The sequence below is a fragment of the Sphaerodactylus townsendi genome, linkage group LG01 (genome assembly GCF_021028975.2).
Source record: "Sphaerodactylus townsendi isolate TG3544 linkage group LG01, MPM_Stown_v2.3, whole genome shotgun sequence".
Lineage (NCBI taxonomy): Eukaryota > Metazoa > Chordata > Lepidosauria > Squamata > Sphaerodactylidae > Sphaerodactylus > Sphaerodactylus townsendi.
The window spans coordinates 192,639,838-192,666,805 of NC_059425.1; the positions used below are offsets into that span (position 1 = coordinate 192,639,838).

The following is a 26,968-nucleotide window of genomic DNA, read 5'->3' on the forward strand; positions in this document are numbered from 1 at the left end:
AGCCCAGTGATGGCGAACCTTTTCGAGACCGAGTGCCCAAATTGCAACCCAAAACCCACTTATTTATCACAAAGTGCCAATGCGGCAATTTAACCTGAATAACCCCCTCAAGCAGGGGCCAGCCTCTTATAGCCTCCAGCAAGTCCCACATGCGCCGCTCTGGGCCTCTCTAGCATCTGAGGTGTGCCCTTCCTTTCTCCCTTTCCCCTTTACTTCCTGGGTTCTTCACTTCTCTGTTTTGTTTTTCCAGGGTGGATTTATGAAGTCTGTGTTTATGTTGGACGCCACTGCAATGCATTGTTATTCATCTGTTTTAATGGGGGTATTGTAATTATTGTTTTTATCATGTTGTTCACCGCCCAGAGCCCTTCGGGGGAAGGGCGGTATACAAGACTAATTATAAATAAATAAATTAAATAAATAAATCTCTGCAGCCTCGCCATCCCCCCCCCCCCCGGGGCAGAAGCCATCTGGAGCACAGGTACCAGGCCCTCCAGCCGAGTCCTCCCTGCTCGCTGAGGTGCATGCACATCAAGTCCAGCAGCCCAGGCCAGTCTAGATGTGTGTGTGGGGGTGATTTCCCCCCCACAATGAACTCTGTGTGTGCGTGCCTACAAAGAGGGCTTTGAGTGCCACCTCTGGCACCCGTGCCATAGGTTCGCCACCACTGGCCTAGAGCATCCCTGAGAAGTGTCTGTCCAAGTGCTGTTTGAAGACTGCCACTCCGCCTCCCTGGGCAGCCAATAGTTTTTCAAAATCCCTAATATCCAGCTGGTACCTCTAGTGGAAGGCCTGTGGCTTCGTGGTATGTGTTTTCATTAGATGTTTTTATTTGTCCTAATGCACTGCCTCAGGGCCTTATTGTGTAAAAAAGGCAGAGTAAAAATATTTTAAACGAAGATTTTTTGTCCACGAATGCGTTCTGATCAGGCCCAGATAAATTGTGAAGGGCACAATACTTATCCGGTGTTAATGCTATGCTATATAATTTTTAGAATATCAGAGGGCAATATTCATTTTTCATGCGTTTTGAGGAAGTCTGATTTTGCCTTTCCAGGTGGAACAAACATCTCCATTTCGCCCGAACTGATTTTCAAGGGGGACACGGTGACCATGAGGTGTGAGTCGAAATCAAATTCGAACAACGTGACCTGGACTTTTGGGGACAGTCCCATCTCCAACGGCAGCAGGCACTCCATAACGAGTGCACATTCAGATGGAAAGTCAATATCAGTGCTGAAAATCCGACACATTCTGCCAAATGATTCTGGTAATTGTAAATGGAGAGCAAAATACAGACTGGGTCTGACCAGTGCTTGATCTAAGGCCTCTTCTGCATGTGCAGAATAATGCACTTTCAATCCACTTTGCAGCTGAATTTTATTGCGTGAAATAGCAAAATCCACTTGCAAACAATTTGTGAAAGTGGATTGAAAACGCATTATTCTGCAAGCGTGGAAGGGGCCCAAGTGTCAGCTCTGTCTCCTGCTCAGGGGAAGTGGGGGGTGGGAGCAGGGAGACAGGAAATCCGTCAGGCACTTTGTTATGGGCAGGGGCCAGGAGCCACCCAGAAGAGTGAGCGGGCAGCTTCTGTAGGGCTGAGGCAGCAACAAATAAGAGGGGCTTTCTTGTTCCTGTCATAACCTCCTTTGAGAAGGGATGCCCAGGTTGACTGCTGACCTGATATCCCTCCTGACCGAAATTCAGGAACTATCTTATGCTCAGTTCTGTTTATTTATTAATCATTCCTCTAACTGGTAGCTGAGGGGTGGCCTCCTTGTGGACTGAAACATCTGCCCCACGGGGCACCCACAGCAGCTGTCTGGGGTCTGCAAGCCCAGGGGAATCCCCACGTTCTCAGAAAGATTCAGTTAGTTTAAAAATAGCCTCTTGGGGACATTATTGACCCATTCGGGGTACTGCACAGTTGGCTGTCACTACAGACATACATCCTCAGAAGGTTTTTCTTTATTCTGGCTTAAACCCCCTGCCCCATGAGCCACGTGGAAGCTCCCAAGGAAAATGGGGGGGGGGGTGACCTGTGTGTCAGCCAGAGGAACATCCCCAGGTGGAAACAAGCTTTGTTCTTTCGCCCCGTCAACTGTGTGTGTGTTAAGTGCCATCAAGTGGCTTCTGACGTAGGGTGTCCCTCAGAGGTGTATCTAGGGAAAATGTAACCCAGTGCAAAATCTGAGTTTGGGTGGCTGCCCTCCCCCACCACGACCTTGTCTTGAAATCAGTGTATGGACCCGGGGGAAGGAGGAGGGGTGGCAATTTTCCACCCCCCACGTGACTAAATGGCCGCAGCCCGAGGATATTTGATCCCATATGTCCCCCTGAGCCTTTGGTGTCCCTATGAGCAATTATTAACAGCCTTGCTCAGGTCTTGCAAATGGAGGGCCGTGGCTTCCGTTATCGAGTCAATCAATCTCCTATTGGATCTTCCTGCTGCCTTCAACTTTTCCTAGCATTATTGTCTTTTCCAGTGACTTTTGTCATCTCATGATGTGACCCAAAAACCTCCGTTTAGTCATTTTAGCTTCTGGGGAGAGTTCAAGCTTGATTTGATCTAGAACCCACTGATTTATCTTTTTGGCAGTCCGCTGGCTCCTCTCAGTCGTCTTCCTTTGGTGGGCAATTCAGTAGCTGCCGGTTGCACAGCTTTAGGAGCAGCAGTGGCGTAGTGGCTAAGAGCAGTGGCTAAGAGCAGGTGCATTCTGATCTGGAGGAACTGGGTTTGATTCCCCGCTCTGCCGCCTGAGCTGTGGAGGCTTATCTGGGGAATTCAGATTAGCCTGTACACTCCCACACACGCCAGCTGGGTGACCTTGGGCTAGTCACAGCTTCTCGGAGCTCTCTCAGCCCCACCCACCTCACAGGGTGTTTGTTGTGAGGGGGGAAGGGCAAGGAGATTGTAAGCCCCTTTGAGTCTCCTACAGGAGAGAAAGGGGGGATATAAATCCAAACTCTTCTCTTCCTCTTCTTCTTTATTCTGTTTCCCCACAGCGTAGCCTCTCGTTTTACTCTGAATGAACGGTCGTGCTTTTGGTCAGCCTCAGGTGGCGTGGCGTCCTCTTTGGCCATGGGGGGTGTGTGCTCCTGCTGCCACACAGCTATGTTGCCAGTTTCCTGACAGGTTTCTTTCATGAGGGGTGTGCGTGGGTGGGTGGGCGGAGTGGGAGAATCAAGTTACACGGTTACCTTAATGCCCTCTGAGGATGGCACCATGAGGGTTTTTTGTCAGGCACTAACTTGCTAAAGATTGTGAAGTGCTGTAGGGCTGACTTCCGTGGACACGGGCAAAAGTTACAGGCCACAGGGGCAGCTGTGCTACCGTGGAATCCCAAGAACACTTTCCTGGGTGTGAGCTGCATTTGAGTAGACCTGCTTGGGCATGATCCCTTGTAGCCGAGCGACACCCTTCTTAGCCCATCACTGTCACTGGAACGGAATGGAGGGGGGGGTCTCTCCACCCAGGATGCCCCTGTTTGTATGTCAAGAGCAGAAGCAAACAGACATCTTGTGGTGCTGACGGGCCTGTGTTGTGCTCCAGTGGAGAGGGGCCATCGCTTCTTGGCAGAGCAGCTTCCTGGCACACACAAGGCCCAAGGTCCAATCCCCGCATCTACAGTTTAAAGGACCAGCAGCAGGTGATATGAAGGGCCTTCGCCTGAGTCTCTGGAGAGCCTCAGCCAGCCTGAGGTGCCCGTACTGGGCTTGCTGGACCAGGGCCCTGATTCAGCAGAAGGCAGGTGCATGTGTCCGTGTGATGCCTTTGTGAAAGGGAGCTGTAGTCCCTGAAGTGTTTGCTAGAGGAAAAATGGACGAGGGGGGAAGGACCCTCCCCTCAGAACAGCAAAGTGGTTGTTTTGTGTGGGTTGGCTGAGAGCCAGGGCTTGTTTCCACACAGTGTTGTGGAGGAGAGGAGAGATGGAAAGTTGACAGATGGGTCATTGAATCCCCCAAAGTGGAGGAAATGGGGGAGGGGGAACTCTTTCAGCCACCTGTTTTGTTCCTGTTGCAGGCGATTATAGTTGCGCTTTTCCTGAACGGGATACCTCCATACCCACCATGCACATAGCAAAGGGGAACATCAGTGTCTCTTTAATCCAAATCGTGAAGTCCGAGGACATTGTGATGGTGTGTAATGGCGAAAGGAGAGAGCTGAGCTGCTGTGTTGATATGGAAATGAGTTTCTTTGATGTTCACTGGAAACCGAACGGAGCCATCAATATTTCAGGTAGGAAACACGAAAACTTCTCTTGGCATTTCAGTCGCCATCTCTCTGCCTGGGGTTCAGGTGAGAGTTTCACGAATCGACTGCGATGTTGTTTTACAATTTGTTTGTACAAAAAGCTTGGAGCCCAGGGAGGCTGACGTAAAGGATTGAGAGCGGCCTTCTGAAGCCATGAATTGGAGGACCCCTCCAAGGCACATAACTAGAGGCCTCGCAGGCTTAACCAAGCAAGAGGCCTCGTGGACTTAGCCAAACAAGTGGCTCATGGGTAGAGCATCTGCTTTGAAGGAAGAAGGCCCCAGACTCCGTCCCCGGCATCTCCTGGTGAAAAGGATCAGGGCGTACATGATGGGCAACACTTCTCCCTCAGACCCTGCAGAGCAGCTGTTCCTCAGTGTAGACCGGAACTCCCTTGCACTTCCCCTCTCTCATCTCCAAACCACTCAGAGCAAAACCAAGATCCTGCGACGCGAGGTGGGGAAAAGGTCTCTGCTTGCTGCTCCCACCTGAGATGCCAGGGGTGGGGGAATTGCTCTGGTGCCCATTCAAATGGCCAAGCCCTCTTCTTACCTTTCTGTCACACGGCTGCACTATGTAAGAGGAGCAAGAGGAGGAAGCTTTGTGGCTTTCTTTGAGCTACCTCAGGAGTGGGGAAATGCTTGCTGATATGTTGTTTCTTGCTGAGTCTCAGAGGTGGGCCACACGAAGCAGAAGCTAGGCTTGAAGATTTGGATGCAACAAATACCAGATTCTGGTATTTACCGAATACCAGAAGCTGGGCGAATTCGGGCATATTTGGCAAAAATTGGCCAAATATGCCCTGCCTGAATATGAACGAATCCAAGTGCAAGGTATTCAGGCTTTTAAAAGTGTTTTTTGGCTTTTTTTCACGTTTCGGCCTGATTGGGGGGGCATTTTTAAAGCCCAGCTGGCTCTGTGGTAGAGGTTTGCTTGGGAGGGGCAAATGCTGTGGGCATCAGGTTCACCTTCAACTGGGTGCCCACAGCACCTTTCAAGGTGGCTCCAGGAGACCTCCTGGTAATAGAATCCAGGCTTGGTGAACTTTGCTTCTGGGGGCGGGAGGTGGGGTGAGTTGAGAGAGTTCTGAGATAACTCATCCAGCAGGCTTCATGTGCAGGAGTGGGGAAACAAAATAAGCCTTTTGGGGGCCCATAAAATTGAACCTCCAGAAGAAAAGTTCACCAAGCCTGGATGGTATCACCAGGAGGGCCTCCTGGAGCTACCTTGAAAGTCTGGTGCCTCTGTCTTCAAAAATGTGCAGCCTGCTTACACACTCAGACATTCCCCTTTGGCTGTAATGGAAGAGGTGTGCTGTTCCTTAGGAGGACAATCCCACACCTACTAACTTGGTTATCACTAATAAGTGATGGCTTTGTAATTCAGGGCTAGTTTTGAAGGCATGGTCTGGGGACAAGTAACAGATGCATCTTGATTTCTAGTTTTGTTTTAGGAAATCCAACCATCTCTGGACCCTGATCCAGAAGCAAAACGATAAGAAAGAGATAGCACAGTGTGGCGGGTGGAGCCAGCTGTGATTGGTGGTGCATGCTGCCCTCTTGATGGTACACCCTTTGTTTGTCTGATTGAAATTTATTTGCGATCATAGACCAAAAACATAACAATATCCAACAAATTACTATAAACTAAAACATCAGATTGACTTAAATAATAAAATCAACAAGCCAAAGTCCTAACAATTAAAATATTAAATAAATCATTACAAAAGCTAAAACCCTTCCTTATCCCTTTTACAAATTATCCAGGCAAATTTAGCAACCTCACATGTCACACCTATATCGGTTCTAGCAACCAATATGGAAATAAGTGTCCTCCTGTCTCTACCTTGATATTTTTTAAAAATAGGATTAATTAACTTCCTTCTTTCCTGGTCTAAATTCCTACAGTCGAATATAAGATGCTCCAACAATTCTATAGAACCATCCTGGCATAAACATAAGCATTCTTCTCTTAGTCTTTTATTGTATTTGCCAATTAAGGCCACTGCTGGTAGGGCATTATGTCTGATCAGCATGAAACTTCTTCACAGATCAGGAACATCTAGGTGCTTAATATAAGGAGCAATCATGATTTTATTCAGTATGCTGGAATCAAAAACAATGTTTTTGATTCTGATTATATCATGGCTCCTTACCACGTCTGGTAATTTTTGTTTAATTTTGTTTTGTCATGAGTACGTTCTGTTTCCATCAATTCCTCAATACGAAGACCATACTAATATAGATAAGAGACTTCTATTCTTAATAAGGGTGCTATATGAAAATACCTCCACTAAGATTAGATGTAATCCTCAGGGGCACCTAACTGAGGCTATAAATACCCCAAAAAAGGAATCAAAGGTGCATATTAGCTCCCTTATTATTTAATTTCTATATTAATGATTTGGTATTGCATATGTGGAGATTAGAATTCTACCCCTGAATTAGCAGATCGTCACATTTCTACATTACTATATGCTGACGACACCATTTTTCTAGCACGCTCTCCCATAGCCTTAAGGCGAGCTTTAAATGCATTTGCAACCTATTGCCATGATAACAACCTGGAAATTAACTATGGGATAACTAAAATCATGGCGTGCAGTAATAGTAAGCATTTGCAGAAGTGGTGGATAAACTCTGTCAGTGTGGAACAGGTGCACTCTTATAGATATCTGAGTGTGAGAATAATTTGCATATAGCATATAGCGAATGCCCCTGCAAGGGCTGAACTGAGTACAGCTGCTATTAAGCGATTCTTTTGGAATAAAGGTGCCTGTAATGTAGAAGCGACGTTAAGATTGTTTAAAGCTAAACCTTTGCTTGTCATCTCAGCTGTGTCCCTTTATCACAGGAACCAACTATTCCACATCCAACTGCACCCAATACTTGCTACAGGCCAATGAATCTCAGTGCCCAGCAGACAAGTCAGGTACCACCACAACTTACACATGTGAGCTGAGCACGGCAGATGGTTCTCGCCAAAGTGAACACATCTATGTGAAGTATTTGCGGAAAGGTAAGTATCCCTTTGTGTGTGGAATGCCCGGGTGATCCAGTGTGAAATGCCCAGGTGATCCAGTGTGGAAGTGAATGGCTCGTTCTCATATGGCATCTCTGGGGTCCAAGATCCCAGACACTCCAGGTGGCACTGTTGAGCCTCAACAATCTTTAGGATTTTCTCCACCTCTTAGACACTGGTTGTCCTTGTGCACAAGGACTGGAGGCCATCAGCACAAAACATCACCACAGGGAGAATTAAATGCTCAACTCTGAATGAACCTGTCGGAGAAGGTGGCTTTTTCACAAATGGCCTGAGGTTACCCAGGGAGCTTCAGGGCAGAGTGGGGACTTCGATTGGGGTCTCTGAAGTCCCAGTTTGACACTCTGATCACCGCACTGCCCCGACTAAGGTGTAGACAGTGGAGTCGGGAAGCTGCCTGCCTGGACTGATTCTGGGACAATGCAGAACTCTCTTTAAAAAAGATATAGGCTATTTCTGCATGAGTGGAAAAAGTGCCCTTGGGACGGTTAAAACACACTGTTCGCACAGCAGGCGTGGCTGCTTCGCAGCAGCGCTGTGGTGGGCCCGCCCAAGCAGCGCGAAGATGCCGCTTTTAAACCTCGCTCCCTGAGGTTTTTTAAAAGTGGCGTCTTCCCACCAATGCGGTGCGAACCGCACTGGTGTGAGGCCACCGCATTTGGCCTCTCCAGTATTTGTGAGGGACTTAACTTGCCTTCCTCTGCAGCTCCAAGGAGGCTGAAAGACACCCCCACGCTGACCTGTGACCCCTGAGGGTTGGAGGGCAGCGTGCGTGTGTCTTTCCAGCTGCCCAGAGCTGCAAAGGAAGGCAAGGTAAGTCCCTTGCAGACACCCTGGGCGGCTCAGTGCGGAGCCGCCCCTGCGGGCAGCGGTAGTGTCAGGACTGCCCGATGCTCCACCAGCTTCATTTATGCTGGTGGGAAGCCGCTGCCTCTGGCTGTGTTATGAGAGTTATGTGAGGCATTTTAAAAAAAATCTAGCAATGGACCATAGTTGGGAGGGCCTGCGGCTCAGTGGGAGAGCATCCACTTGGCATGCAGAAGGTCCCAGGTTCGATTCTTGGCATCTCCAGTTAAACATATCAGATGGGGGTGATGCGAAAGACCTTCACCTGAGACTTGGGAGTGGGGGTGCCAGTCTGACTCGACAAGATTGACTGTGACCATCTGATTCGGCAGGAGGCAGCTTTGCGTGTCTTTGCCTCCACGTGCAGTCGTGAGACAGGAGAGACGGAAGTGCCCTCCAACCTGCCTTCTTTCTCTGCTATCGGAACCGAGCTGTTCCGAAGAATCTCCCAGAATGGCCCTCCCAAACTGGTTCTCCTAAAATGGTGGCCCTTCAGAACACAGGCAGGAGGTTGCTTATGGAAATGCTGACCTGTTTCCAAAACACCATGACTGTGAAAATATAGCCTCTCAAGGACAGTGTTCTATGCCAACGTCAAGGAGGTGGTTTTCCAGGGTGGGAAGAGTCTCAGAGAGGGAACATTCACTCATGGGACCCCCAGTAATTCAGGAGGGTTTTTTCGCCACTCGGTTCCTCGGAAGGAACAGCTCAGCTCTTGGCTGCTTTCCGCTGGTCTCATGTTTTGTGTATGAAACCCGAAGGGACAACATCTGGCCTGTGACACCCTAACGAGGCTCTTATGGGTTTTGTTTTGCCAGCACGCGTGACCCTTGTCTCCAGCGCAAATGGCCAAGTTTCTCAGGGGGACCAATTCTCCATGAGGTGCCGGAGTGATGTGAGCAACTATGACAAAGTCAGCTGGGAAATCCAAAATGGAAACCCTGTTCCGGATATCAACAGCAGGTGGTTCAGTACCACAAAGACCCCAAACGGAGCCGAGTCTGTGCTGGATGTACCCAGGGCTACTCAGAACTGGACCGGTGAGTAAAACAGGCACCACTGACCCCTCTGCTGCCCCTGGTCAGAGTAAAATCGGAAGATCCCAACCATATAAGTAATGCCGCAAGGAGACCCTCATTTGCGCCCCTGTTCCCAGGGCTGTGCAGGAGTCCTGATGTGAGTTCCCTGTAACGGAGGTGCTTATGTTCCTGGCTAGGGAGAGATATTAACCCATCACTAGCCACCAATTGCAACGGGATGGGTGGCCTGCAATAAAGGTTCCCACTAAACTGACCAGTGGGGTTTCCTTGGCCACCCAAAATATCCCAGGCTAGTGTTCAGGGATCTTCTTTTTACTCTGCTGCCACCATTAAAGCGAAGGAACTGGGAATCCCAAAAACTGCTGCTGGCTGCCAAATATAATAAAGGATCCCACCTCACATTCGCTCTTGGTCCGAGGGGAATGTCCTTCAGAGTCCCATATACAAAAAAATGGAGGGAACTCAAAATTGGCTGGGATTCTAGTCTCTCAGACAGGCGCTCTTCCACCTCTCACACACAAACGCAGACAGGCATGAGGGTAACTTGAACACAACGAATGAAATTTATTTTAAAAACAAAAGAAAGGCTTCTTAAACTGGCTCAGAGTGGTACTAACGCTTGATGGTTTCAGAGAGGTTCTTTTCACGTAAAAGTTACAGGGCTTCAGTTGTTATTTAGGTTTCACACACATACACAGACACTCGCAGGTGTCTCTTCAGAAACGACTTGGCTTTTACACACTTTGCTTTTCCTCACAGACAGACACTAGTCCTTTCTGATCCACAACCCACTGAATACACACACACACACTCTATGCCCTGTGAGATTCTGGCATACAAAGCATCCCTCTCTCACTCTACTCCCAAACTGGCCTCACTGCCACTGGAACGGGCTTTTCCCAGACTGGTTTGGTACAGGGGCAGGACAGACACCTGGGTCTGGTCAGTGTCTGCTGACAAGCCTCTGGCCGGCGCTTCGCTCTGCACCAAAAAGCCAGGGCCTTCCTTCCTCTCACGAGCTTCCTTCGCTTGAGGAGAGTCACCAGAATCCTGCCAGCTGTCTGAGCTGGACCAGAATCCCTTTTCCCCAGAGACAGAGCGGGGAGACTTCCCTCCACAGACTCTGCTCTCAACTGGACACGAGCTGTTCTCTTCAGAACTCCCAAAGGAGAACTGTCTGACAGGCTCTCTCTGTCTTTCTGTTTATCTAGCAGTGTATTGTCGAAGGCTTTCACGGCCGATAGTTGTATTAAGAGCCAGAAATTCTAGCATTTCTGATGTTGCCAGATTTGTGGCTGGCATCTTCAGAGGATCATGATCCTCTGAAGATGCCAGCCACAGATGCAGGCGAAACGTCAGGAGAGAATGCTGCTAGAACACGGCCATACAGCCCGGAAACCACACAGCATCCAAAATATCTAGCAGTGTTTTAGTGTCCCCTTACATTGACCAGGGGCAACAGTGCCTTCCATCGACCAATCACCTTGCTTTTATTTAAATTAGGGCCTGCTGCCTTACTTTTACTGTCACCCAGGTCTCTTTAAGCAGGCCTGCTTCACACCAGCACTTCAGGGTGGGACAAGTCTGTTACACTCCCCCTTGTGCGAGTTCGCCCTCTGCTTTCTGCCCTGTCATGCTCTCCCCACTAATTCCTCCCAGGCCTCAGAATTGGGGGTCAGGAGGACACAGGCTGTGGGCCACAGATCCTTCCCTCCCTTCCTCCCTTGGAGTGGCACTCAGCCTCCCCACCCCACGTTGTGCTGCGTCCTTCCTCATGGCCTCCTTTTATATCTCCCTTTATTTGCCCTGCCTCCTTCAGCCCCAGGGAGCCAATCAGCCTTTAACCTAATTGCTCTTGCACCCGGGCCTTGTGCGGCCATTGCTTATTTCCTTGGCTCCCCCGAATCAGTCTGGTCTTCTTCTCCGAATGGTGGGGGAATTAGCTAGAGGCAGACTGGCTATGCAAGAGGCAAGTAGGAGATCTAACACTTACGTTTACAAAGACTGATTCCCCAAGGAAATTACTTAAAAGCAATATTGAGGCAAAAGATATTGCACTTTTATCATGATCCCAGCATAAATGTCTGCTTGGTATGTCTGCTTGGTATCACAGGTGGTCTCTCTAATGAGGTGCTGACCAACACCACATTCAGCCTGCTCTTCGGCACAGAGGCACCCAGGGCCAGAATCTTTACTTGCTGCCTCGGTGGATCTTCTTCTTTATATTTTCCTCCCGAGGCCTGGGCATTTCAACTCCATAGCCTCGGTACAGATGTGTGTGTCCAAACATGGGCCCATGACCAGACACTCAGGGTCCCACATCCTGGGCTCAGGGGAGAATGGGAACTAAACTGCCGCTTTCCAGGTGAAATTTATACTATTATGGAAGAGAAGTGAGGTTTGGACAGCTGCATGTGTGTGTGTTTCAGTGTAGGTGAATTCCAGTACAGGTGATGCTTTCAACTTTCCTCAGACTCTGTTGGTCACTGGTTTCTTGACTTCAGGACCGTGGATAAAAATGCATGTTTTGATTTTTTTTAAAGGCACCTATACATGCACCTTCTTCCAAGGGCCTCTGAACAGTTCTGCGTATCTAGCAATGAAAGTGATTCCTCTGCCTCTGCAACAAAACATCGTCCGAGATCCCTTGGAAGCCACCATCCCTTGCCCAGGGACCCAAGTGCTGAAGTGCTGCGTAGCCTCAGACCAAATGGAGAATTATACTGTGACATTTACAGTTGGAAACAGACCCTCTACTATTCAGAGCGGTAAGAAAGAATGCAAGGGCATTGCCCTCACATCTCCCAAAGCGGAACTTACAAAAAAATAATAATCAGTGAGCCTTGTTGGTTTGGTTTCTTTTTTTACTAAAGAGATGATACTACAGATAGGAGGAACCCAAAATATTTCTTTCTTTCAGACACGAGAGAGGCCAGCCCATTCTGGGATTACTGGTCGTGGTTAATACTTGGGTGGGAGATCATCCAGAAAGTCCAGAGTTGCCACATAGGGGCAGGCAATAGCAAACCATCTCTGTTTATCTCTTGCCTTGAAAACCCCATGAGGCGTCACCATGAGTCACCTTTGACTTGAGGGCACTTCAACCTCTAGTGATCTAATTCCAAATCTGCCCCCTAACTGCAGATAGTTAAATCTGCAAATAAGGGACACACAGATTTTTCTTCAAATCTTGGGAGATTTCCCATGATTGCAGAAAAATCTGAAATCAACAATCAGTTATATGGGGGAGGAGTTAACACCCCCCCCCCCAGATCAGAATGGAGTTGATCTGGGCCCCATGAGGGCAGACTCCAGCAGCCACTCCAGCCCCACCCACAGTGTCAACAGATGTGGGCAGTTGGTCTAGACACTGCCACAGCAGCAGAGGAATCCAGCAGTGGCGTAGTGGTGAAGAGCGGGTGCACCGTAATCTGGAGGAACAGGGTTTGATTCCCCGCTCTGCCACTTGAGCTGTGGAGGCTTATCTGGGAAATTCAGATTAGCTTGTGCACTCCAACACATGCCAGCTGGGTGACCTTGGGCTAGTCACAGCTTCTCGGAGCTCTCTCAGCCCCACCTACTTCTTAGGGTGTTTGTTGGGGGGAGGGGAAGGGAAGAGAAAGGAGCTTGTAAGCCTCTTTGAGTCTCCTCATAGGAGAGAAAGGGGGGATATAAATCCAACTCTTCTTCTTCTTCTTCTTCTTCTTCTTCTTCTTCTTCTTCTTCTTCTGCTGCTGCTGCTGCTGCTGCTGCTGCTGCTGCTGCTGCTGCTGCTTCAGTAGCCATGTGGGCCTGGCCAGTACAGAGGATGACGCGTCTCCAGGTCAGCTGCACTGTCATAAGGAATAGGGCCTGGCGCAGCACTGGATTTGGCGATGGGGAGGATGTGTGGAAGCCCCCCACCCCACCCTCGCAGCAAGTCTCCCAGCCCTGAATAATCAGCAATGGGGGGATTCTCCTTCATGAGCATTGCAGGTTCCCACTAGGCCAAAACTTTGGAAACTTAAATCCAATGAGTGGAGCTATATAAATGGGAAAGATGAATCTTTCTACAAACTTGGAAAGGATTCCAAGTGTGCAGAAAAAAATTGGCAGTAAAAGAAGAAGTGTTGTTTTTTTATACACCGCTTTATACCTCCTCTATCATTAAGGAGTCTCAAATTAGCTTACAGACTCCTTCCCCTCCCTACAGCAGACAACGTGTGAGATAGTTGGGGATCAGAGAGTTCTGAGACATCTGTGACTAGCCCAAGGTCACCCAGCAGGCTCCATGTGGATGAACAGGGAAATACATCTGGCTCACCAAATTAGAGTCCATTGCTCGTGTGGAGGAGTGGGTGTACAAACCTGGTTCTCCAGATTAGAGTCCCCCACTCTGAAAGCACTACACCCTGCTAGCTTTCGAGGCAGTAATAGGGGGCAAAGCTCTTCCCAGGGGTGTTTTGGCCACTGAGGGAGGATTCACCAGGCTCAGTGGCTAATACCCCACAACTATGCCACAGTTATCCTAGGCAGAAGAGGCTGGCAGCTGGAGATGGGTCTATTTAGGTCTGTGCTTGACCAAACCTGTCCTAAATTGTGATATTAATGTGTTGCTTTATGTATTTTTATGAATTCTGTTTTATACATTTTATTTCTATCGTAAGCTGTCTTGAGGTGCGTAAGAAAGAAAGGTGGGTAATAAATGTGACCTTAATTTAGCCTTATGCCATTAAAAAATTTGATCAAAACCAAAGGGGCTGTTGCTGCATTTTTACATGCAACTTGAACTTTGCATCTCTCCGTCCCCATTCAATGCAAGCCCAGTTTTATGAAAGGAGGGGAGGAACTTTTGATCTCTGTGCTGATGGTTACCTGGTGTCATTTCTGTGCAAAATCTTCCTCTGCAGAGAAGCGAACAGAAGGCAACTTTGTCTGCTACGTCGGAACGCTCCAATTCAACAGCTGTGACCAGACAGAACCAGCTTTTAATGCATTGTGTGAATTCACAAACCAAATTGGTGGACGTGTTCAGAGCTTACCTATGCGCTTAAAACTTGTACCAAGTAAGTAAGAGAATGGATCTAAGTAGCCACTCAGATATGTGCAGGATTCCCTGAGTCCCAGTTTCTCCCGCCTTCCAAATCTGGCCCGATCTCAGTGCGATGGTGGCTGGCAAAGGGCTTCCTGGTGCAGACTTGCCTGGGCTCGGTCTTGTGTTCACTGGGCAGTCACCCATGCTAAGCAGCTTTGTTTGCACTCCAGAGATCCCTAGCCCTTGCAGACCCTGAGCGGGCATGCTGAGTACATGCAGCTACTTGACATGTGTTCTGGAAGATTCTGGGTTCAGAAACAGATGTGCACCTAAGAAGCCCTAGACCTCTAGTTCCCTTTCCTAGACCAGATCATTACATTCCCAGCCAAGGGGCACCTCAGAAATGCGTCAGGCTCTTAAGGGGTTTAGTTACACACTATTAGAGAATCACTTCTATGTTTTTACATTTCTATTACGAACTCGTAAGCTAAGCAGGGTCAGGGTCAGCCTTGGTTAGTGTTTGGATGGGCGACCCCACAAGGAAGTCCAGGGTTGTTGTGGAGAGGCAGGCAACAGCAAACCACCTCTGGACATCACTGGCCTTGAAAGCCCCACCAGAGGTTGCTAAAAGCAGCTGTGGCTTGAAGGCGCCTCCACACCCACAAATCCATCATGGTTAGCCCCCCAGATCGTATTTTTAGAGTTCTGTCCTTTCACAGGAAGACAGTTTCCTCTGCATGCAGTTGGAGGCCAAGGGTTGCTAAATGTTCGAGGCTACGTTACAGAAATGTGCCAGGTGAACCTGGTACAGAGAAGGCTTGAAAGGATGGCAGCAAACCTCTGAGCACCAGCACTAGGAGGCGTCATCAAGACAGGCCTCGGCCTCTATGTCCTGTCTGCCAGCCCCGCCGGTCCAGTGGGTTGGCTGCTGTTTCAACCGGGATGGTGGGCGGGGACCACTGGGCTGATCCAAGAGGGCGTTTCTTGTGTTCACTTCCTAGTTTCTGTTAAACAGCTGCTAAAAGCATCCTATGAGAAAGGAGAAGGGAGGTTTTCTTTACATCTCCTGACGTGAGATGAGATCAACTTTTCTCTTGCTCTTTTCCTCTACAGAAAAGACAATCACGTGTAACTCCTCAGACATTGGTGTTGGAGAGACCGGGGCAGTGGTTGTAAAACCTTGTCTGGGGACAAACAGCACCGTCCGAGGAAACCTCACTTACAGGTGTGATCATATCTGGGTCCTTGGTCGAAACAGCTGTCTGTCTGTCCCAGTAAATGATCTTCTCCTTAATGCTGAGGTAAGGACATGGCTCAATGGGGGACCATCTGTGTGGAGAACAAAACCTGAGTTTGCCCCCCCCCCCGGGGTATGGGCAGCCACCCTCCCCCACCATGACCAAATAATGATTTTTTGCACCAGCTCACAAAACACCTCCCACCTCCAGCAAAGCATACATGGCTCTCTCCCCACCAACCCTCTTTCCTAATTTTGTCCTCACACCATCCCTATGAAGTAGGTTGGTAGCCTGAGAAACAGCTCCAAGCAAGTGCAAGTGGGTATTAAGCATGTAAATCTCTCACAAATCATCCCCAGCAAAACATTTACCAAACAAATGTTAGCATCTTCTCTCCCTGAAACACCTCAGTGGAATCCACACCCCCAAACAGCATCACTTTCAATGGTGTTTAAACAAAGACTCGAATTCTTCTTTTAAATCCACCTTGGGGAGAATCTGGGGTCCCCAGTGAAAACAACATTGAACGTGACACTGTTTGGGGTGGATTCTCCCCCACCCTGAAACAGCATCATTTTCAATGTTTAAACTTGGGACCTCAGATTCTCCCTTTAAGTCCATGTCAAAGGGGGTAGATTTAAAAGGAGAATCTGGAAACAATGGAAACAATGGGGGATGGGGGACCCCCTTTGGGAGTCCATAACTTTGGACCCCTGAACCAAACCTGGGTAGTATCATCAGGAGAGTCTCCCGAAAAATCCCTGAAATATTGGTGCTGCTAGCCTAAAAACTGCTCCCCCTGCAGGCCAAAACTGAAAAAAACACTAAAAATACAAAAAAACACAAATGGACCTGAATTTTTGCGCTTACGGCCAAATGGAAATGCAGGTTCTGACTCCCCATGTTCCCATGGCAGATACGCCCCTGGCATGCAGAAAATCCAAAGTAAAACCTTCTATTTCTTGCGGGGGGGGGGGGTGTCAATTATTTCGGTGCAAAGTTTTTCCAAGATTACTGAAAAGTGAAAGACATTTGTTCTTACTATGGGACAGATCTCTACCCATAACCCTGGAGAGTGGCTGCCAGTCTGAGCAGGCAATACTGACCTTGAGAATCAGATGGTCTGACTTTGCCAGTCTTCATTGGGAGACGGGCTGGTGCTCAGTGGCACAGGATCTGCCTGGCATGCCAATTTGATATCCCTGGCTCCCCCACATCATGTGACTGCGACGTCATCTTAAATAATCTTTCTGGGCCCTCAGAGTAAGCCCATCTACAGCGAGCTTAACTTACATCTGAATGAGTATGCATAACATCCAGATTACTTGAGTAGAAACCATTAGAGGATTATTTTAATTAGACATTATACCCAGGAAACTGTAAGCTTTTATCCTTTTTAATAGCACAAGAGTTTTAAAGTAAACTGCTCCTGTCCATTCCAGAGGGGAAAAAACAGAACTTGTTGGAATAATAAAACTTTGTGGCCAGTACAGCATCAGCAACTACAGCAGCAACTCTATGTTTAAGAGAATGAGATTTAAATTATTCAGAGGTAGTTGTGAATGAAGGAAAAAGAAAACCTGAAAAGAGACCAGTTTGTGATGAACTAAAAAAAATTAACTGTGCTATACCCAAAGGGAAAAACATCCCTGAACCCGATGAGGCACAAGGAGGAGGGAAAGGGAGGGGAGGGGGAATTCTGATGCCCTGGTTTCTGTGGTCATGGCAATGGTTCCTTCTGCACGGGCAACACTAACCGGTTAAATGAACCCATGTTGCCTTTGTCACCATTTGCACGGTGGGTGCAGGGGCCATCCAGCCTCATTGGGAGCCCAGAGACAGGATGGGGGATGTTTCGCACAGGAAATGCTTTGTTTCCCTGTGAAACATGCATCCAAGAAATCCCCACCTGAGAATCCCCCCACCTGAGAATCTTCCCATCTGAGAATTCTCCCCCCACCTGAAAATCCCTCCTCACAAACATACCAGCACAAAATGGCAGCCACCTAGATGGAAGGGGAGAAACAGAATGCTAATCACTAATTTAATGACTAGGGTTGAGCATTACCAAAAATATTGGGTAATATTTGGATTCGGGCTTACTTGGGTATAAAATTATCACTATGCCGAATAAGATGAATATCATACTCAGTATAACCAAATATATTTGGGTGTCCCGAATAATTCGTGGGGTTTTTTTTGTATTTTTGGGGTTTTTGGCCTGCACAGGGTGCATTTTTAAAGCTAGTGGCACCCAGGTTTGGTGATGTTTGGTTCTGGGGCTCCAACGTTATGGACCCCCAAATGGGGTGCCTCGATCCCCCATTGTTTTCAATGGGAGCTGACAGGAGATGGGGGCCGCCCCTTTGAGGGTCTATAACTTTGGGCCCCCTGAACCAAACTTGGGTGGTATCATCAGGAGAGTCTCTATAAGATACCCTGAAATTTTGGGGCCACTAGCTTTACAAATGTGCACCCCACAGACCCCCCACATAAATTCCCCATTGGCTGCAATGGAGCCACTTCATAGCACTGGATTATCCCAGCACTTCAGCAAGTTCAATGGTGGGAAAAATTAATTGGCTTTTCCCCACCATAGACTTCAATGAGGCTTGCTGTTATGCCCAGCTGGCTCTGTGCTGGAGTTTTTATTGGGGGCTCTTGCTCTGGGTAGGGGCACCTGTTTCTTGCAGGGCTGTGGATGTGTCTCCTGAAAGGAACCAGACAACTTTGCTGAAGTTTGGATGGCTGGGCATTCATTCTGTGGGCATCAGGTTCACCTTCAATTGGATGCCATTTTCTCCAGGTGAACTGATCTGTGTTGCCCGGGCAGCGGTTGTAATCACAAGCGATCTCAAAGTCCAGGCAGGAGTCTGGCAGACCTGTATGCCAGAAAGAGGGTGGCACCTGGAGAAATGGTGATGGGTCAGAAACTGCACCCCACTGTGAAGCAGAAATTAAAAGGCATGTTTTATCTTGCTTTCTAGAAACGATTTCTCAACATTTTATGCCACAGAGAATGTTACCTTCTTACCACACAATTTTGCCGATTATCAAGTCTCTCATGGCATTCCACCAAAGACATTCTCTTTTTTGGGGTGCTGTGTGGTTTCCGGGCTGCATGGCTGTGTTCTAGCAGCACTCTCTCCTGACGTTTTGCCTGCATCTGTGGCTGGCATCTTCAGAGGATCTTCAGAGGATCTGAAGATGCCAGCCACAGAATCTAAGCGACATCGCTACTAAGTGCGACCATAACCAAACTCCACCGATTCCAGCCGTGAAAGCCTTCAACAATACATTCTCTTTTTTCATTCTAGTCTTTGGTGTCCAGCCCTGCACCTGTTCAGGCATTGCCCATGTATCTGCAGACCTTGAACAACACTGTGAAGACCGAACAGCAAGATATAAGCAATTCATCAGCCAATCTGGAAGCTGTGGTTGGCATTTTGAATATGATTTCAGTTATACCTGTAGATGCAGAGAAGGAAATTGTGGAAGTAAGTGACAGGTGGCTTTGAGTGCTTATTGTTTGTTGTATGTTGGGTTGGGCCCAGACACTCTTCCACCCAAGGAGTCCCTTGCGCCAGGGGAGAGTTTGGCAGTGTTCCGAATGGATCTGCCGACCTCCCCTGCTTTACAAAGGAAGTAATGAGGATGATGATCAGGCCAGGAAGAGAGTGACAGGATGACACCCAAATCCCATTCAGACTGGCCTGGTACAGCATAAATTGCTTTTAAGAATTCTTTCCTCTTTGCTAGTATTTTGCCTGCAAGGTACTATCCGGAGGTTGAATGGGATGGAAAATGCTGGCTGAGAACAGGTCCTTTGACTACAACTAGGAAGTAAACATCCCAGAGATGCAGTATGGCAGGGTAGGGTTACCATAACAGCAACCACTGTGGGGTCTGTGTACCAAGACTGCATCTACTAAACGATTAGTGGATACACCACCACTTTCAGTGTAATTATGTTTAGTGTATACACCACCTAGAGACTGGCAACCCTAGGGCAGTGGAAGGTGGAATTGCTGCCTCTGTTGGGGAAAGAAAAAAACAGAACAGCATGAGGGTGAATGCAGAGATCGGATGCCTCCCCCAGTTCTTGGAAGAATTAAATTCATGTGAGTATTCATTTGAAGTAATTAGCAGGAACTTAACAAGGTTTAATTTTTGGTGCATGAAGTGGAGGAAGAGAACTTTTTTCTCCCGCTCCCGGAATACTAGAATTTGGAGGCACCTAGTGAAGTTGAGGGGTGAGAAATTCAGGACTGAGCAAAGAGGATACTTCTTTACTCCTCGAGTTACTGACTTGTGGAATTCACTGCCAGTGGAGGTAGTTAGAGCCATGAGTACAGATGGCTTTAAAGTGGGGGAGTTAGACAGATTCATGGAGGATTGGACTATCTGGAGAACCCATGGTGACACGAGGGAATTTTTGTTTCCAGAGGCAGTACTAGTGGGCATCATCAGGAGAAGGGCTTGTGTTCTATGCCCGGATCGTTGGCCCTCATAATTGGCTGGAAAGGTCACTGTGTGAAACAAGATGCTAGACTAAATAGACCACTCGGCAGTTATAACTTTAATTTTGGCCAGGCGCCACAATAAACTCTGTCTGTCTGACCACTGGGTTGATCAGCAGGCTTCCTCTTGTGCAGGAACAATTGAACGGTTTTCTGTAACGTGGGCTTTGGAGGATCTCTGCTTGTCATTTCATAGAATCATAGAGTTGGAAGAAATCACAAGGGCCATCGAGTCCAGCCCCCTGCCATGCAGGAAGACACAATCCAAGCATTGATTATAAGGGTTGCCAGACATATCCTGACCAAGTTATCATGCTGATCCTGAGACGCATATAATGATAGCACAATACGACAAGAATGTCAACCTGGTGTGTTCATAATGGGTGGCATCTGAGCACTTCTCTCATCCAAGAGCAGGACCTTCATCCAGTCCACAGGGCTCTCTGTGGGGCTGCTCCTGAAATTATTTTAATGCAACAAATACCAGATTCAGCTCGAATCTGGGCAAATTCTGCAATATTTGGGCAAAAATCAGTCAAATATGAATGAATCCAACTGCAAGATATTCGGACAGTATTTTTTGGAGTTTTTTCATGTTTTGGCCTGCAGGGGGCGCATTTTTAAGGCTAGAGGCACCACAATTTCAAGGTATCATCCGAAGACTGTGCTGATGATACCATCTGAAATTAATAAAGTTTGGTTGAGGGGGGCCAAAGTTATGGCCCCCTAAAGGGGGTGCCCCATCCCCCATTGTTTTCAATGAAAACTAACAAAAGATGGGGACTATCCCTTTGAGGGTCCATAAACTTGGACCCCTGAATAAAACATCACTAACCTTGGATGGCATCAACAGGACAGTCTCTGGATGATACCCTGAAATTTTGGTGCCACTAGCTTTAAAACTGCACCCCTGACAGGGACTCCAGGAAACTTGCCCAGATTCTTTGCTTTGCAGTGCCTTGTGGCTCCCATTGCTTAGCCAGTGGGAATTCTGAGTGGTAATAGCTTAGGCTGCACATTTTTTTTGAAGACAGAAGCACCAGAGCTTTCAAGGTGGCTCAAGGAGGAGTCCCTCCTGGTAATAGCATCAGCCTTGATGACTTTTCTTCTCGGGGTTCAATTTCATGGGGCCCCCAAAGGCTCTGGGGAGGGGTGTCAGGACCATGCTTGTCAGTGCCTAGATGTCTTGCTGCGTGGGAATTGCAAATGTTTTCCTGTAAATGCTTTCCTGTTTCCCTCCTGGAGGGGGTTGAAGGATATAGGGGGTTGAAGAGTTCATCTCTCTGGCTCAGATGCAACCTATTGTTACTCTACGCGTTGCAAGAAATAAACTGCTTTAGGACTTCCCTGCGGTCTCTGTTATTTCCATGTTTGAGAGTCTGACATTTCCTGCAGGTCTGCATATTTTGTTTCCCCGCTCCTGCACATGAAGCCTGCTGGCTGAGTTCTTTCTGAACTCTCAACCCCCACCGCAGAAGCAAAGTTCACCAAGCCTGGATTCTATTACCAGAAGGCCTCCTGGAGCCACCGTGAAAGTCTGGCACCTATATCTTAAAAAATGTGCAGCCAGTGCTTAGACACTCAGAAATTCCCCAGAATCTGCCAGGCTCTTCAGAAAGTTCTATGGTAGGAAAAAATAACTTTTCCCATCATAGACTTCAATGGGGATTTTTGTTATGCCTAGCTGGCTCTGTGGTAGAGGTTTCAATGGGGGGGCACTCTCGTGGGGGTCTTGCTCTGGGTAGGGGCACTTATTTCCCACAGGGCTGCTGGTGTGAAGTCCTGAAGGAACCAGCCAAATTGCTAAAAGTTTGCTTGTGAGGGGCAAATATTGTGGGCACCCAGTTAAAGGTGAACCTGATGCCCACAGAATTTGGGGGCAGGGGGAGGGTTGAGAGAGTTCAGAGAGAACTAAGCCAGCAGGCTTCATATGCAGGAGTGGGGGAACAAAATAAGCCTTTTGGGGGCCCATAAAATTGAACCCCAAGAAGAACAGTTCACCATGCCTGAGGGCCTCCTGAAGCCACCTTGAAAGTCTGGTGGCTCTATCTTCAAAAATGTGCAGCCTGCTTACACACTCAGAATTTCCCTATTGGCTACAATGGAGCCAAGACACTGCAAAGCAGGGAATCTGAACCTGGGGTCCCTGTCAGGGGTGCAGTTTTAAAGCTAGTGGCACCAAATTTTCAGGGTATCATCCAGAGACTGTTGTGATGATGCCACCTGAGTTTGGTGAAGTTTTATTCAGGGGGTCCAAGTTTATGGACCCTCAAAGGGATAGTCCCCATCTTTTGTTAGCTTCAATTGGAAACAATGGGAATGGGGGCGAGGTCCATAACTAACCCACCTCTAAATAAACATATATACCTACTAACCTTGGGTGATATCATCAGCACAGTCTCCGGATGGTACCCTGAAATTGTGGTGCCTCAAGCCTTAAAAATGCATCCCCCGAAGGCCAAAAGTGAAAAAACACCAAAAATACAAATAAATTCAAACGGACCCAAATTTTTCGGATATACCCGAATATTCTGGTTTATCCAAATATGTTATTTATCTTATTCAGGCATACAAATAATTTTATGCCCAAATAAATCTGAATCCAAATTTTACCGAATTTCTAGGGTATTTACCAACCCTAGAAAAGACCCTGTCTTGCACACCTGCCAGATAAACTCTGGTGGATGGGACCATCTAGCTGGCCACTCCCTGTGATCTTAATTCTTGGGCAGGAACATATGGGGTATCTGAAATTTAGAAGGAAGTTTAAGCATCCTGCCATTAGACATTCCAGTTGCAAGTTGCTAGGTGGGTTTGGGTAAGTTGGTATTTGTGAGAAGTAGAGTTTTCACCACATATCAACTTTAATAACAGCTGCTTTCTTGCTCTGTTACAGAATTTTTTATCCACAGTCGATACTGTCATCAGCAGTCCAACGGACACTTGGAGCTCAGTCCAAAATGGCAGCTCTCAATTACTGAATTCGGTAGAGCAATTTTCAAACTCCCTCATAGCTGTAAACAGCACCATTCCTTCTGTCAACCTGGAGAACATTCAGCTCAAAGGAGTTGTCCTGAATGAAACCAATATTTCAGACTACTACGAGAATTTTATGTTCTCCAACCTCAGTGGTAATGTGCTAATCAACAAAACACAAATTGAACAAGGGAAACTCTTTCAATCCACCATTGTCAGTGTGGCTTATTCCAGTCTCAGCCGTATTATCCCACAGCACGAGCAGAGCGAAGAATCAATAAATGGCTTGGTGATCTCTACCGTAGTGAAGGCTAACCAAAGTGAGCCCTTCCAGATCCAAATGACATTTGCAAAGATGAACGAGTCGCTGATAAATCCTCGGTGCGTCTTTTGGAATTTCAGTTTCTCAGGGGACCAAGGGGGCTGGGATGACATGGGTTGCAAAAGTGAAAATAATGGAGGATGTCACCTTAATATGACCCTTGACTTCATTTTCTGTGCTGATGTCTCCAGCTGGACGTGAAGATCTTCGCGAAGACCACTGGTGGGCATTGAGCTATATCACTTACATAGGTGTGGGTACTTCCATATTGAGTCTGGTGGCCTGTATTGTCATTGAAGCTCTTGTATGGAAATCAGTGACTAAAACAAGAATATCCTACATGCGCCATGTTTGCATACTGAACGTTGCGATTTCTCTCCTGATGGCGGATATCTGGTTCATTGTGATTGCGGCCAAGGAGGACAAAATGGATGAGAAGATCTGCACGGCAGCTACATTTTTCGTCCACTTATTCTACCTTTGTGTGTTCTTCTGGATGCTCTCCTTGAGCCTGATGCTCTTCTACCATTTGGTCTTCATTTTTCACAACACAAGCAAAACTGTCATGAAAACAGTCGCCTTCTGCTTGGGTTACGGCTGCCCTCTGGTTATCTCAGCTATCACCATAGCCGTTACTTTACCACAGGACTCTTACACAAGAGGAGACGTCTGCTTCCTCAACTGGGACAAGAGCTATGCTTTCTTAGCACTGGTTGTCCCTGCCCTGCTCGTTGTTGCTATCAATGCTGTGATTACCGTTGTGGTCATCTCAAAAATACCGATTCGTTCCATTGGGGAAAGGTCAAGAAATGATGAAAGGAGCTCGATCTATCGGATCACCAAGAGTATTGGCGTTCTGACCCCACTCTTAGGACTCACCTGGGGCCTGGGCTTTGCTACGGTCTTCAAGGATAGCTCAATAGTGTTCCATATTTTATTTAACCTTTTCAATGCCTTTCAGGTAAGTCGCATAAAGATACCAATTGGCTGATAAAGCTAGAGAATAAAAAATGTAGCCAGTATGTTTTAGATGTCCCCATGAAACCCATAACATTTCTAAGAAAGGGGGAGGGGTGATTTTTGACCTTCCCTTTTCATCTGAATCCATCAGCATAAATTTGTTTGTAATATTATTTGGCATGATGATCCTCCAATGGCCCAAATCATATCAGGAGTTATCGTTATATAAGAATACTGTCCAAGATGATGAGTGGGAAAGGGATTACTCTTCACAGCAGCTGTTGCTTTATAGATCTGCAGAATAATCATATTGTGAGGTGCACCAAGCTACCAGCAGTCCTGCCTTCATTCTCCCTGTTGGTTTCGTGGGGTTCCAGGTTGGCTTGGGAGGGGCTGGCCTCAGAATGGGCAGGAGAAGAGACCGTAGCCCACATCTTTCTGTCTGTAGCAGGGAGATTCCCCTGCATCTTGGAGTCTTCTCTGCCTGGCCCCTCTCTCCTGCTCTTATGGGGGTTGCTTCACCCCCTGGCTCCTTGCCAGCAACATAGAATCCTGGTACTAGGTTCGAGGCCTTCTCTTGGAGACCTGATCGGCCACTTTTCCTCTCACCCAGCCCAGCCCCTCCTACCACCTACCACCCTCAAGGCCCTGCCCTGACGTCCCTCTCAGACCCCAAGACCTGTCTTTCATTTGGAGGGAGCCACCTGGCCTCCTCCCCTACAGTCTTGTCTGGCCACGCCTTCTGTCTTGGTGGCGCACACCTGCAGGCTGCTACTGCCAGCCTTATGCCATCCCCAGAAGCCCCAGGGTCACCCATTTCCCCTGTTCCCAGGCAGGCCCCAACCTCGTCAGCTGGCTCCCAGCCTCACCGTTCCCACTGCAGCATCCCATCCCATTGCAGTCAATCCTGGCCATGGGCTCCACTGGCAGTCGGGGGGGGGGGGTGTCAGTGGAGGCTAGCTTGTCCACGCTGGGCCCAATACAGCACACATATATACTTACTTATGAATTCATCTGCAGGCTAGGCTTGCCTTGATTTGGGGGGGGGGGGGTGGCAGTGTGGGGGAACCAAATGCAAATTTGCAAAAAATGCAAATTTGCAAAAAATGCAAATTGCTCATCTCCCAAAATTCCATAGACCCAGGAAATCTATGCCCTATGCCCCATCAGAAACTTGTGCCATACCTGTCTGGCTCTCGGGGCTTCCATGGTGCATGTCACTGCAAGATTATGAAGTTATTTTTATGGATTAATGCTTAGAGGCACTAGCTGAGTTGAGCACACTGACAGGTGTGGATGGTAGCCAGTTTTAGAACTGGTCCCCTTTCTGGCACACAACTGAGCCAAGACCTAATGCAGAGGTTGCAAGGTGTGAGAGGTCTGGCTCTTTTTCTTTGTTTGTTCAAACATGATGGGGGAAAGCATCCAAGCTGTTGCTGCAGCTGAAACAGCCGTAGTGTAGAGCCAGCGTGGTGGAATGGTTAAGAGCAGTGGGCTCTAATCTGGAGAGTGGGGTTTCTTTCTTCACTCCTCCACATGAAGCCTGCTGGGTGGCCTTGAACCCATCATGGTGCTCTCAGAACTCTCTCAGCCCCACCTGCCTCACAAGGTGCCTGTTGTGGAGGAAAAGAGGGGAAGGTGATTGTAAGCTGTTTTGAGACTCCCGACAGCTGAGAAAAGCAGGGCATAAAACCCAGCTCTTAGTTCGCTTGAGTTGGGGAAGATCATGGACCATCAGCCCTTTCCAGGGGTGGTTTGCGGGATCCAAGCCATAAGGAGTAACAGGTTCAAGATGAAGGAAAAGAGATTCCACCTAAACATTAGGAAGAACTTCCTGACCGTCAGGGCTGTTCAACAGTGGAATGCACTACCTAGTGGAGTCTCCGTCTTTGGAGGTTTTTAAAGAGAGGCTGGATGGCCATCTGTCAGGAGTGCTTTGATTGTGTGTTCCTGCATGGCAGGGGGTTGGACTGGATGGCCCTTGTGGCCTCTTCCAACTCTATGGTTCTAGGTATCTGATCTCAGAGATACTTGCTTGCCTACCACGTGCACAAACTCTTTGGAGCTGAACAAATGGCAGAAACGTAGTTGGTTTGCCTGCGTGCCACTTCTGGGCCAGTGGGGGAAGTTCCATCAAGTGACTTATAGCCACCTTGTAGGGTTTTCAAGGAAAGAGATGAACAGAAGTGGTTTGCCATTTGCCTGCCTCTGCATGGCAGCCGTGGCCCTTCTGGTGGTCTCCCTTCCAAGTCCTAACCAGCTTCCAAGATCTCATGAGATCAAGCTAGCCTGAGTCATCTGGGTCAGGGAAACATCTGGAGGAATTCCTTTAAAATCCCAGCAAAGGACACTTGATCCAGCAACCCTTAGTGGTGCTAGGCTGTTCTAGATGGGGTCAGTGCCTGGATGAGAGACGTTCTGGGAGCCCCTTGAGTTCGAAATACAGTCAATAAAATTCACCAGGAAAGTGTGTTCCGGGACCTGAGAAATTATCCTGTTCACATTAGCAGCGGTGGTCTCTGTGTCTGTTCTCCCAGAGTACAGACAGGGACAGATGGAGGGGGGAGCATTTGTGAATTCTCCCCTGTTGCGGTCATGAACGACGTCTGCTCTCAGCTTCTGGATCTTGGAAACGGTGGCTGATTTTTTTCATTCCTGGGCTGCTACATTTTCTCAGTCATAATTGTTGCACATCAGTGATCCAGTGACACTTTGTCAATTCTACATCCATTTGTTATCCTTGGAATGTGATGCA

At 48.0% G+C, this 26,968-nt stretch overlaps 1 protein-coding gene across 1 annotated transcript in view; it reads left to right on the top strand.

Annotated features, from left to right (window-relative positions):
• Window positions 1-26,968, top strand: part of ADGRF5 (adhesion G protein-coupled receptor F5) — a 62,923-nt gene that overhangs the window by 26,975 nt on the left and 8,980 nt on the right. The window contains 10 exon segments of the mRNA XM_048506664.1: window positions 1,035-1,270; window positions 4,025-4,240; window positions 7,109-7,273; window positions 8,962-9,183; window positions 11,727-11,951; window positions 14,073-14,228; window positions 15,311-15,498; window positions 18,753-18,932; window positions 22,852-23,406; window positions 23,408-24,214. Coding sequence (XP_048362621.1) covers window positions 1,035-1,270; window positions 4,025-4,240; window positions 7,109-7,273; window positions 8,962-9,183; window positions 11,727-11,951; window positions 14,073-14,228; window positions 15,311-15,498; window positions 18,753-18,932; window positions 22,852-23,406; window positions 23,408-24,214 — 2,950 coding nt within the window.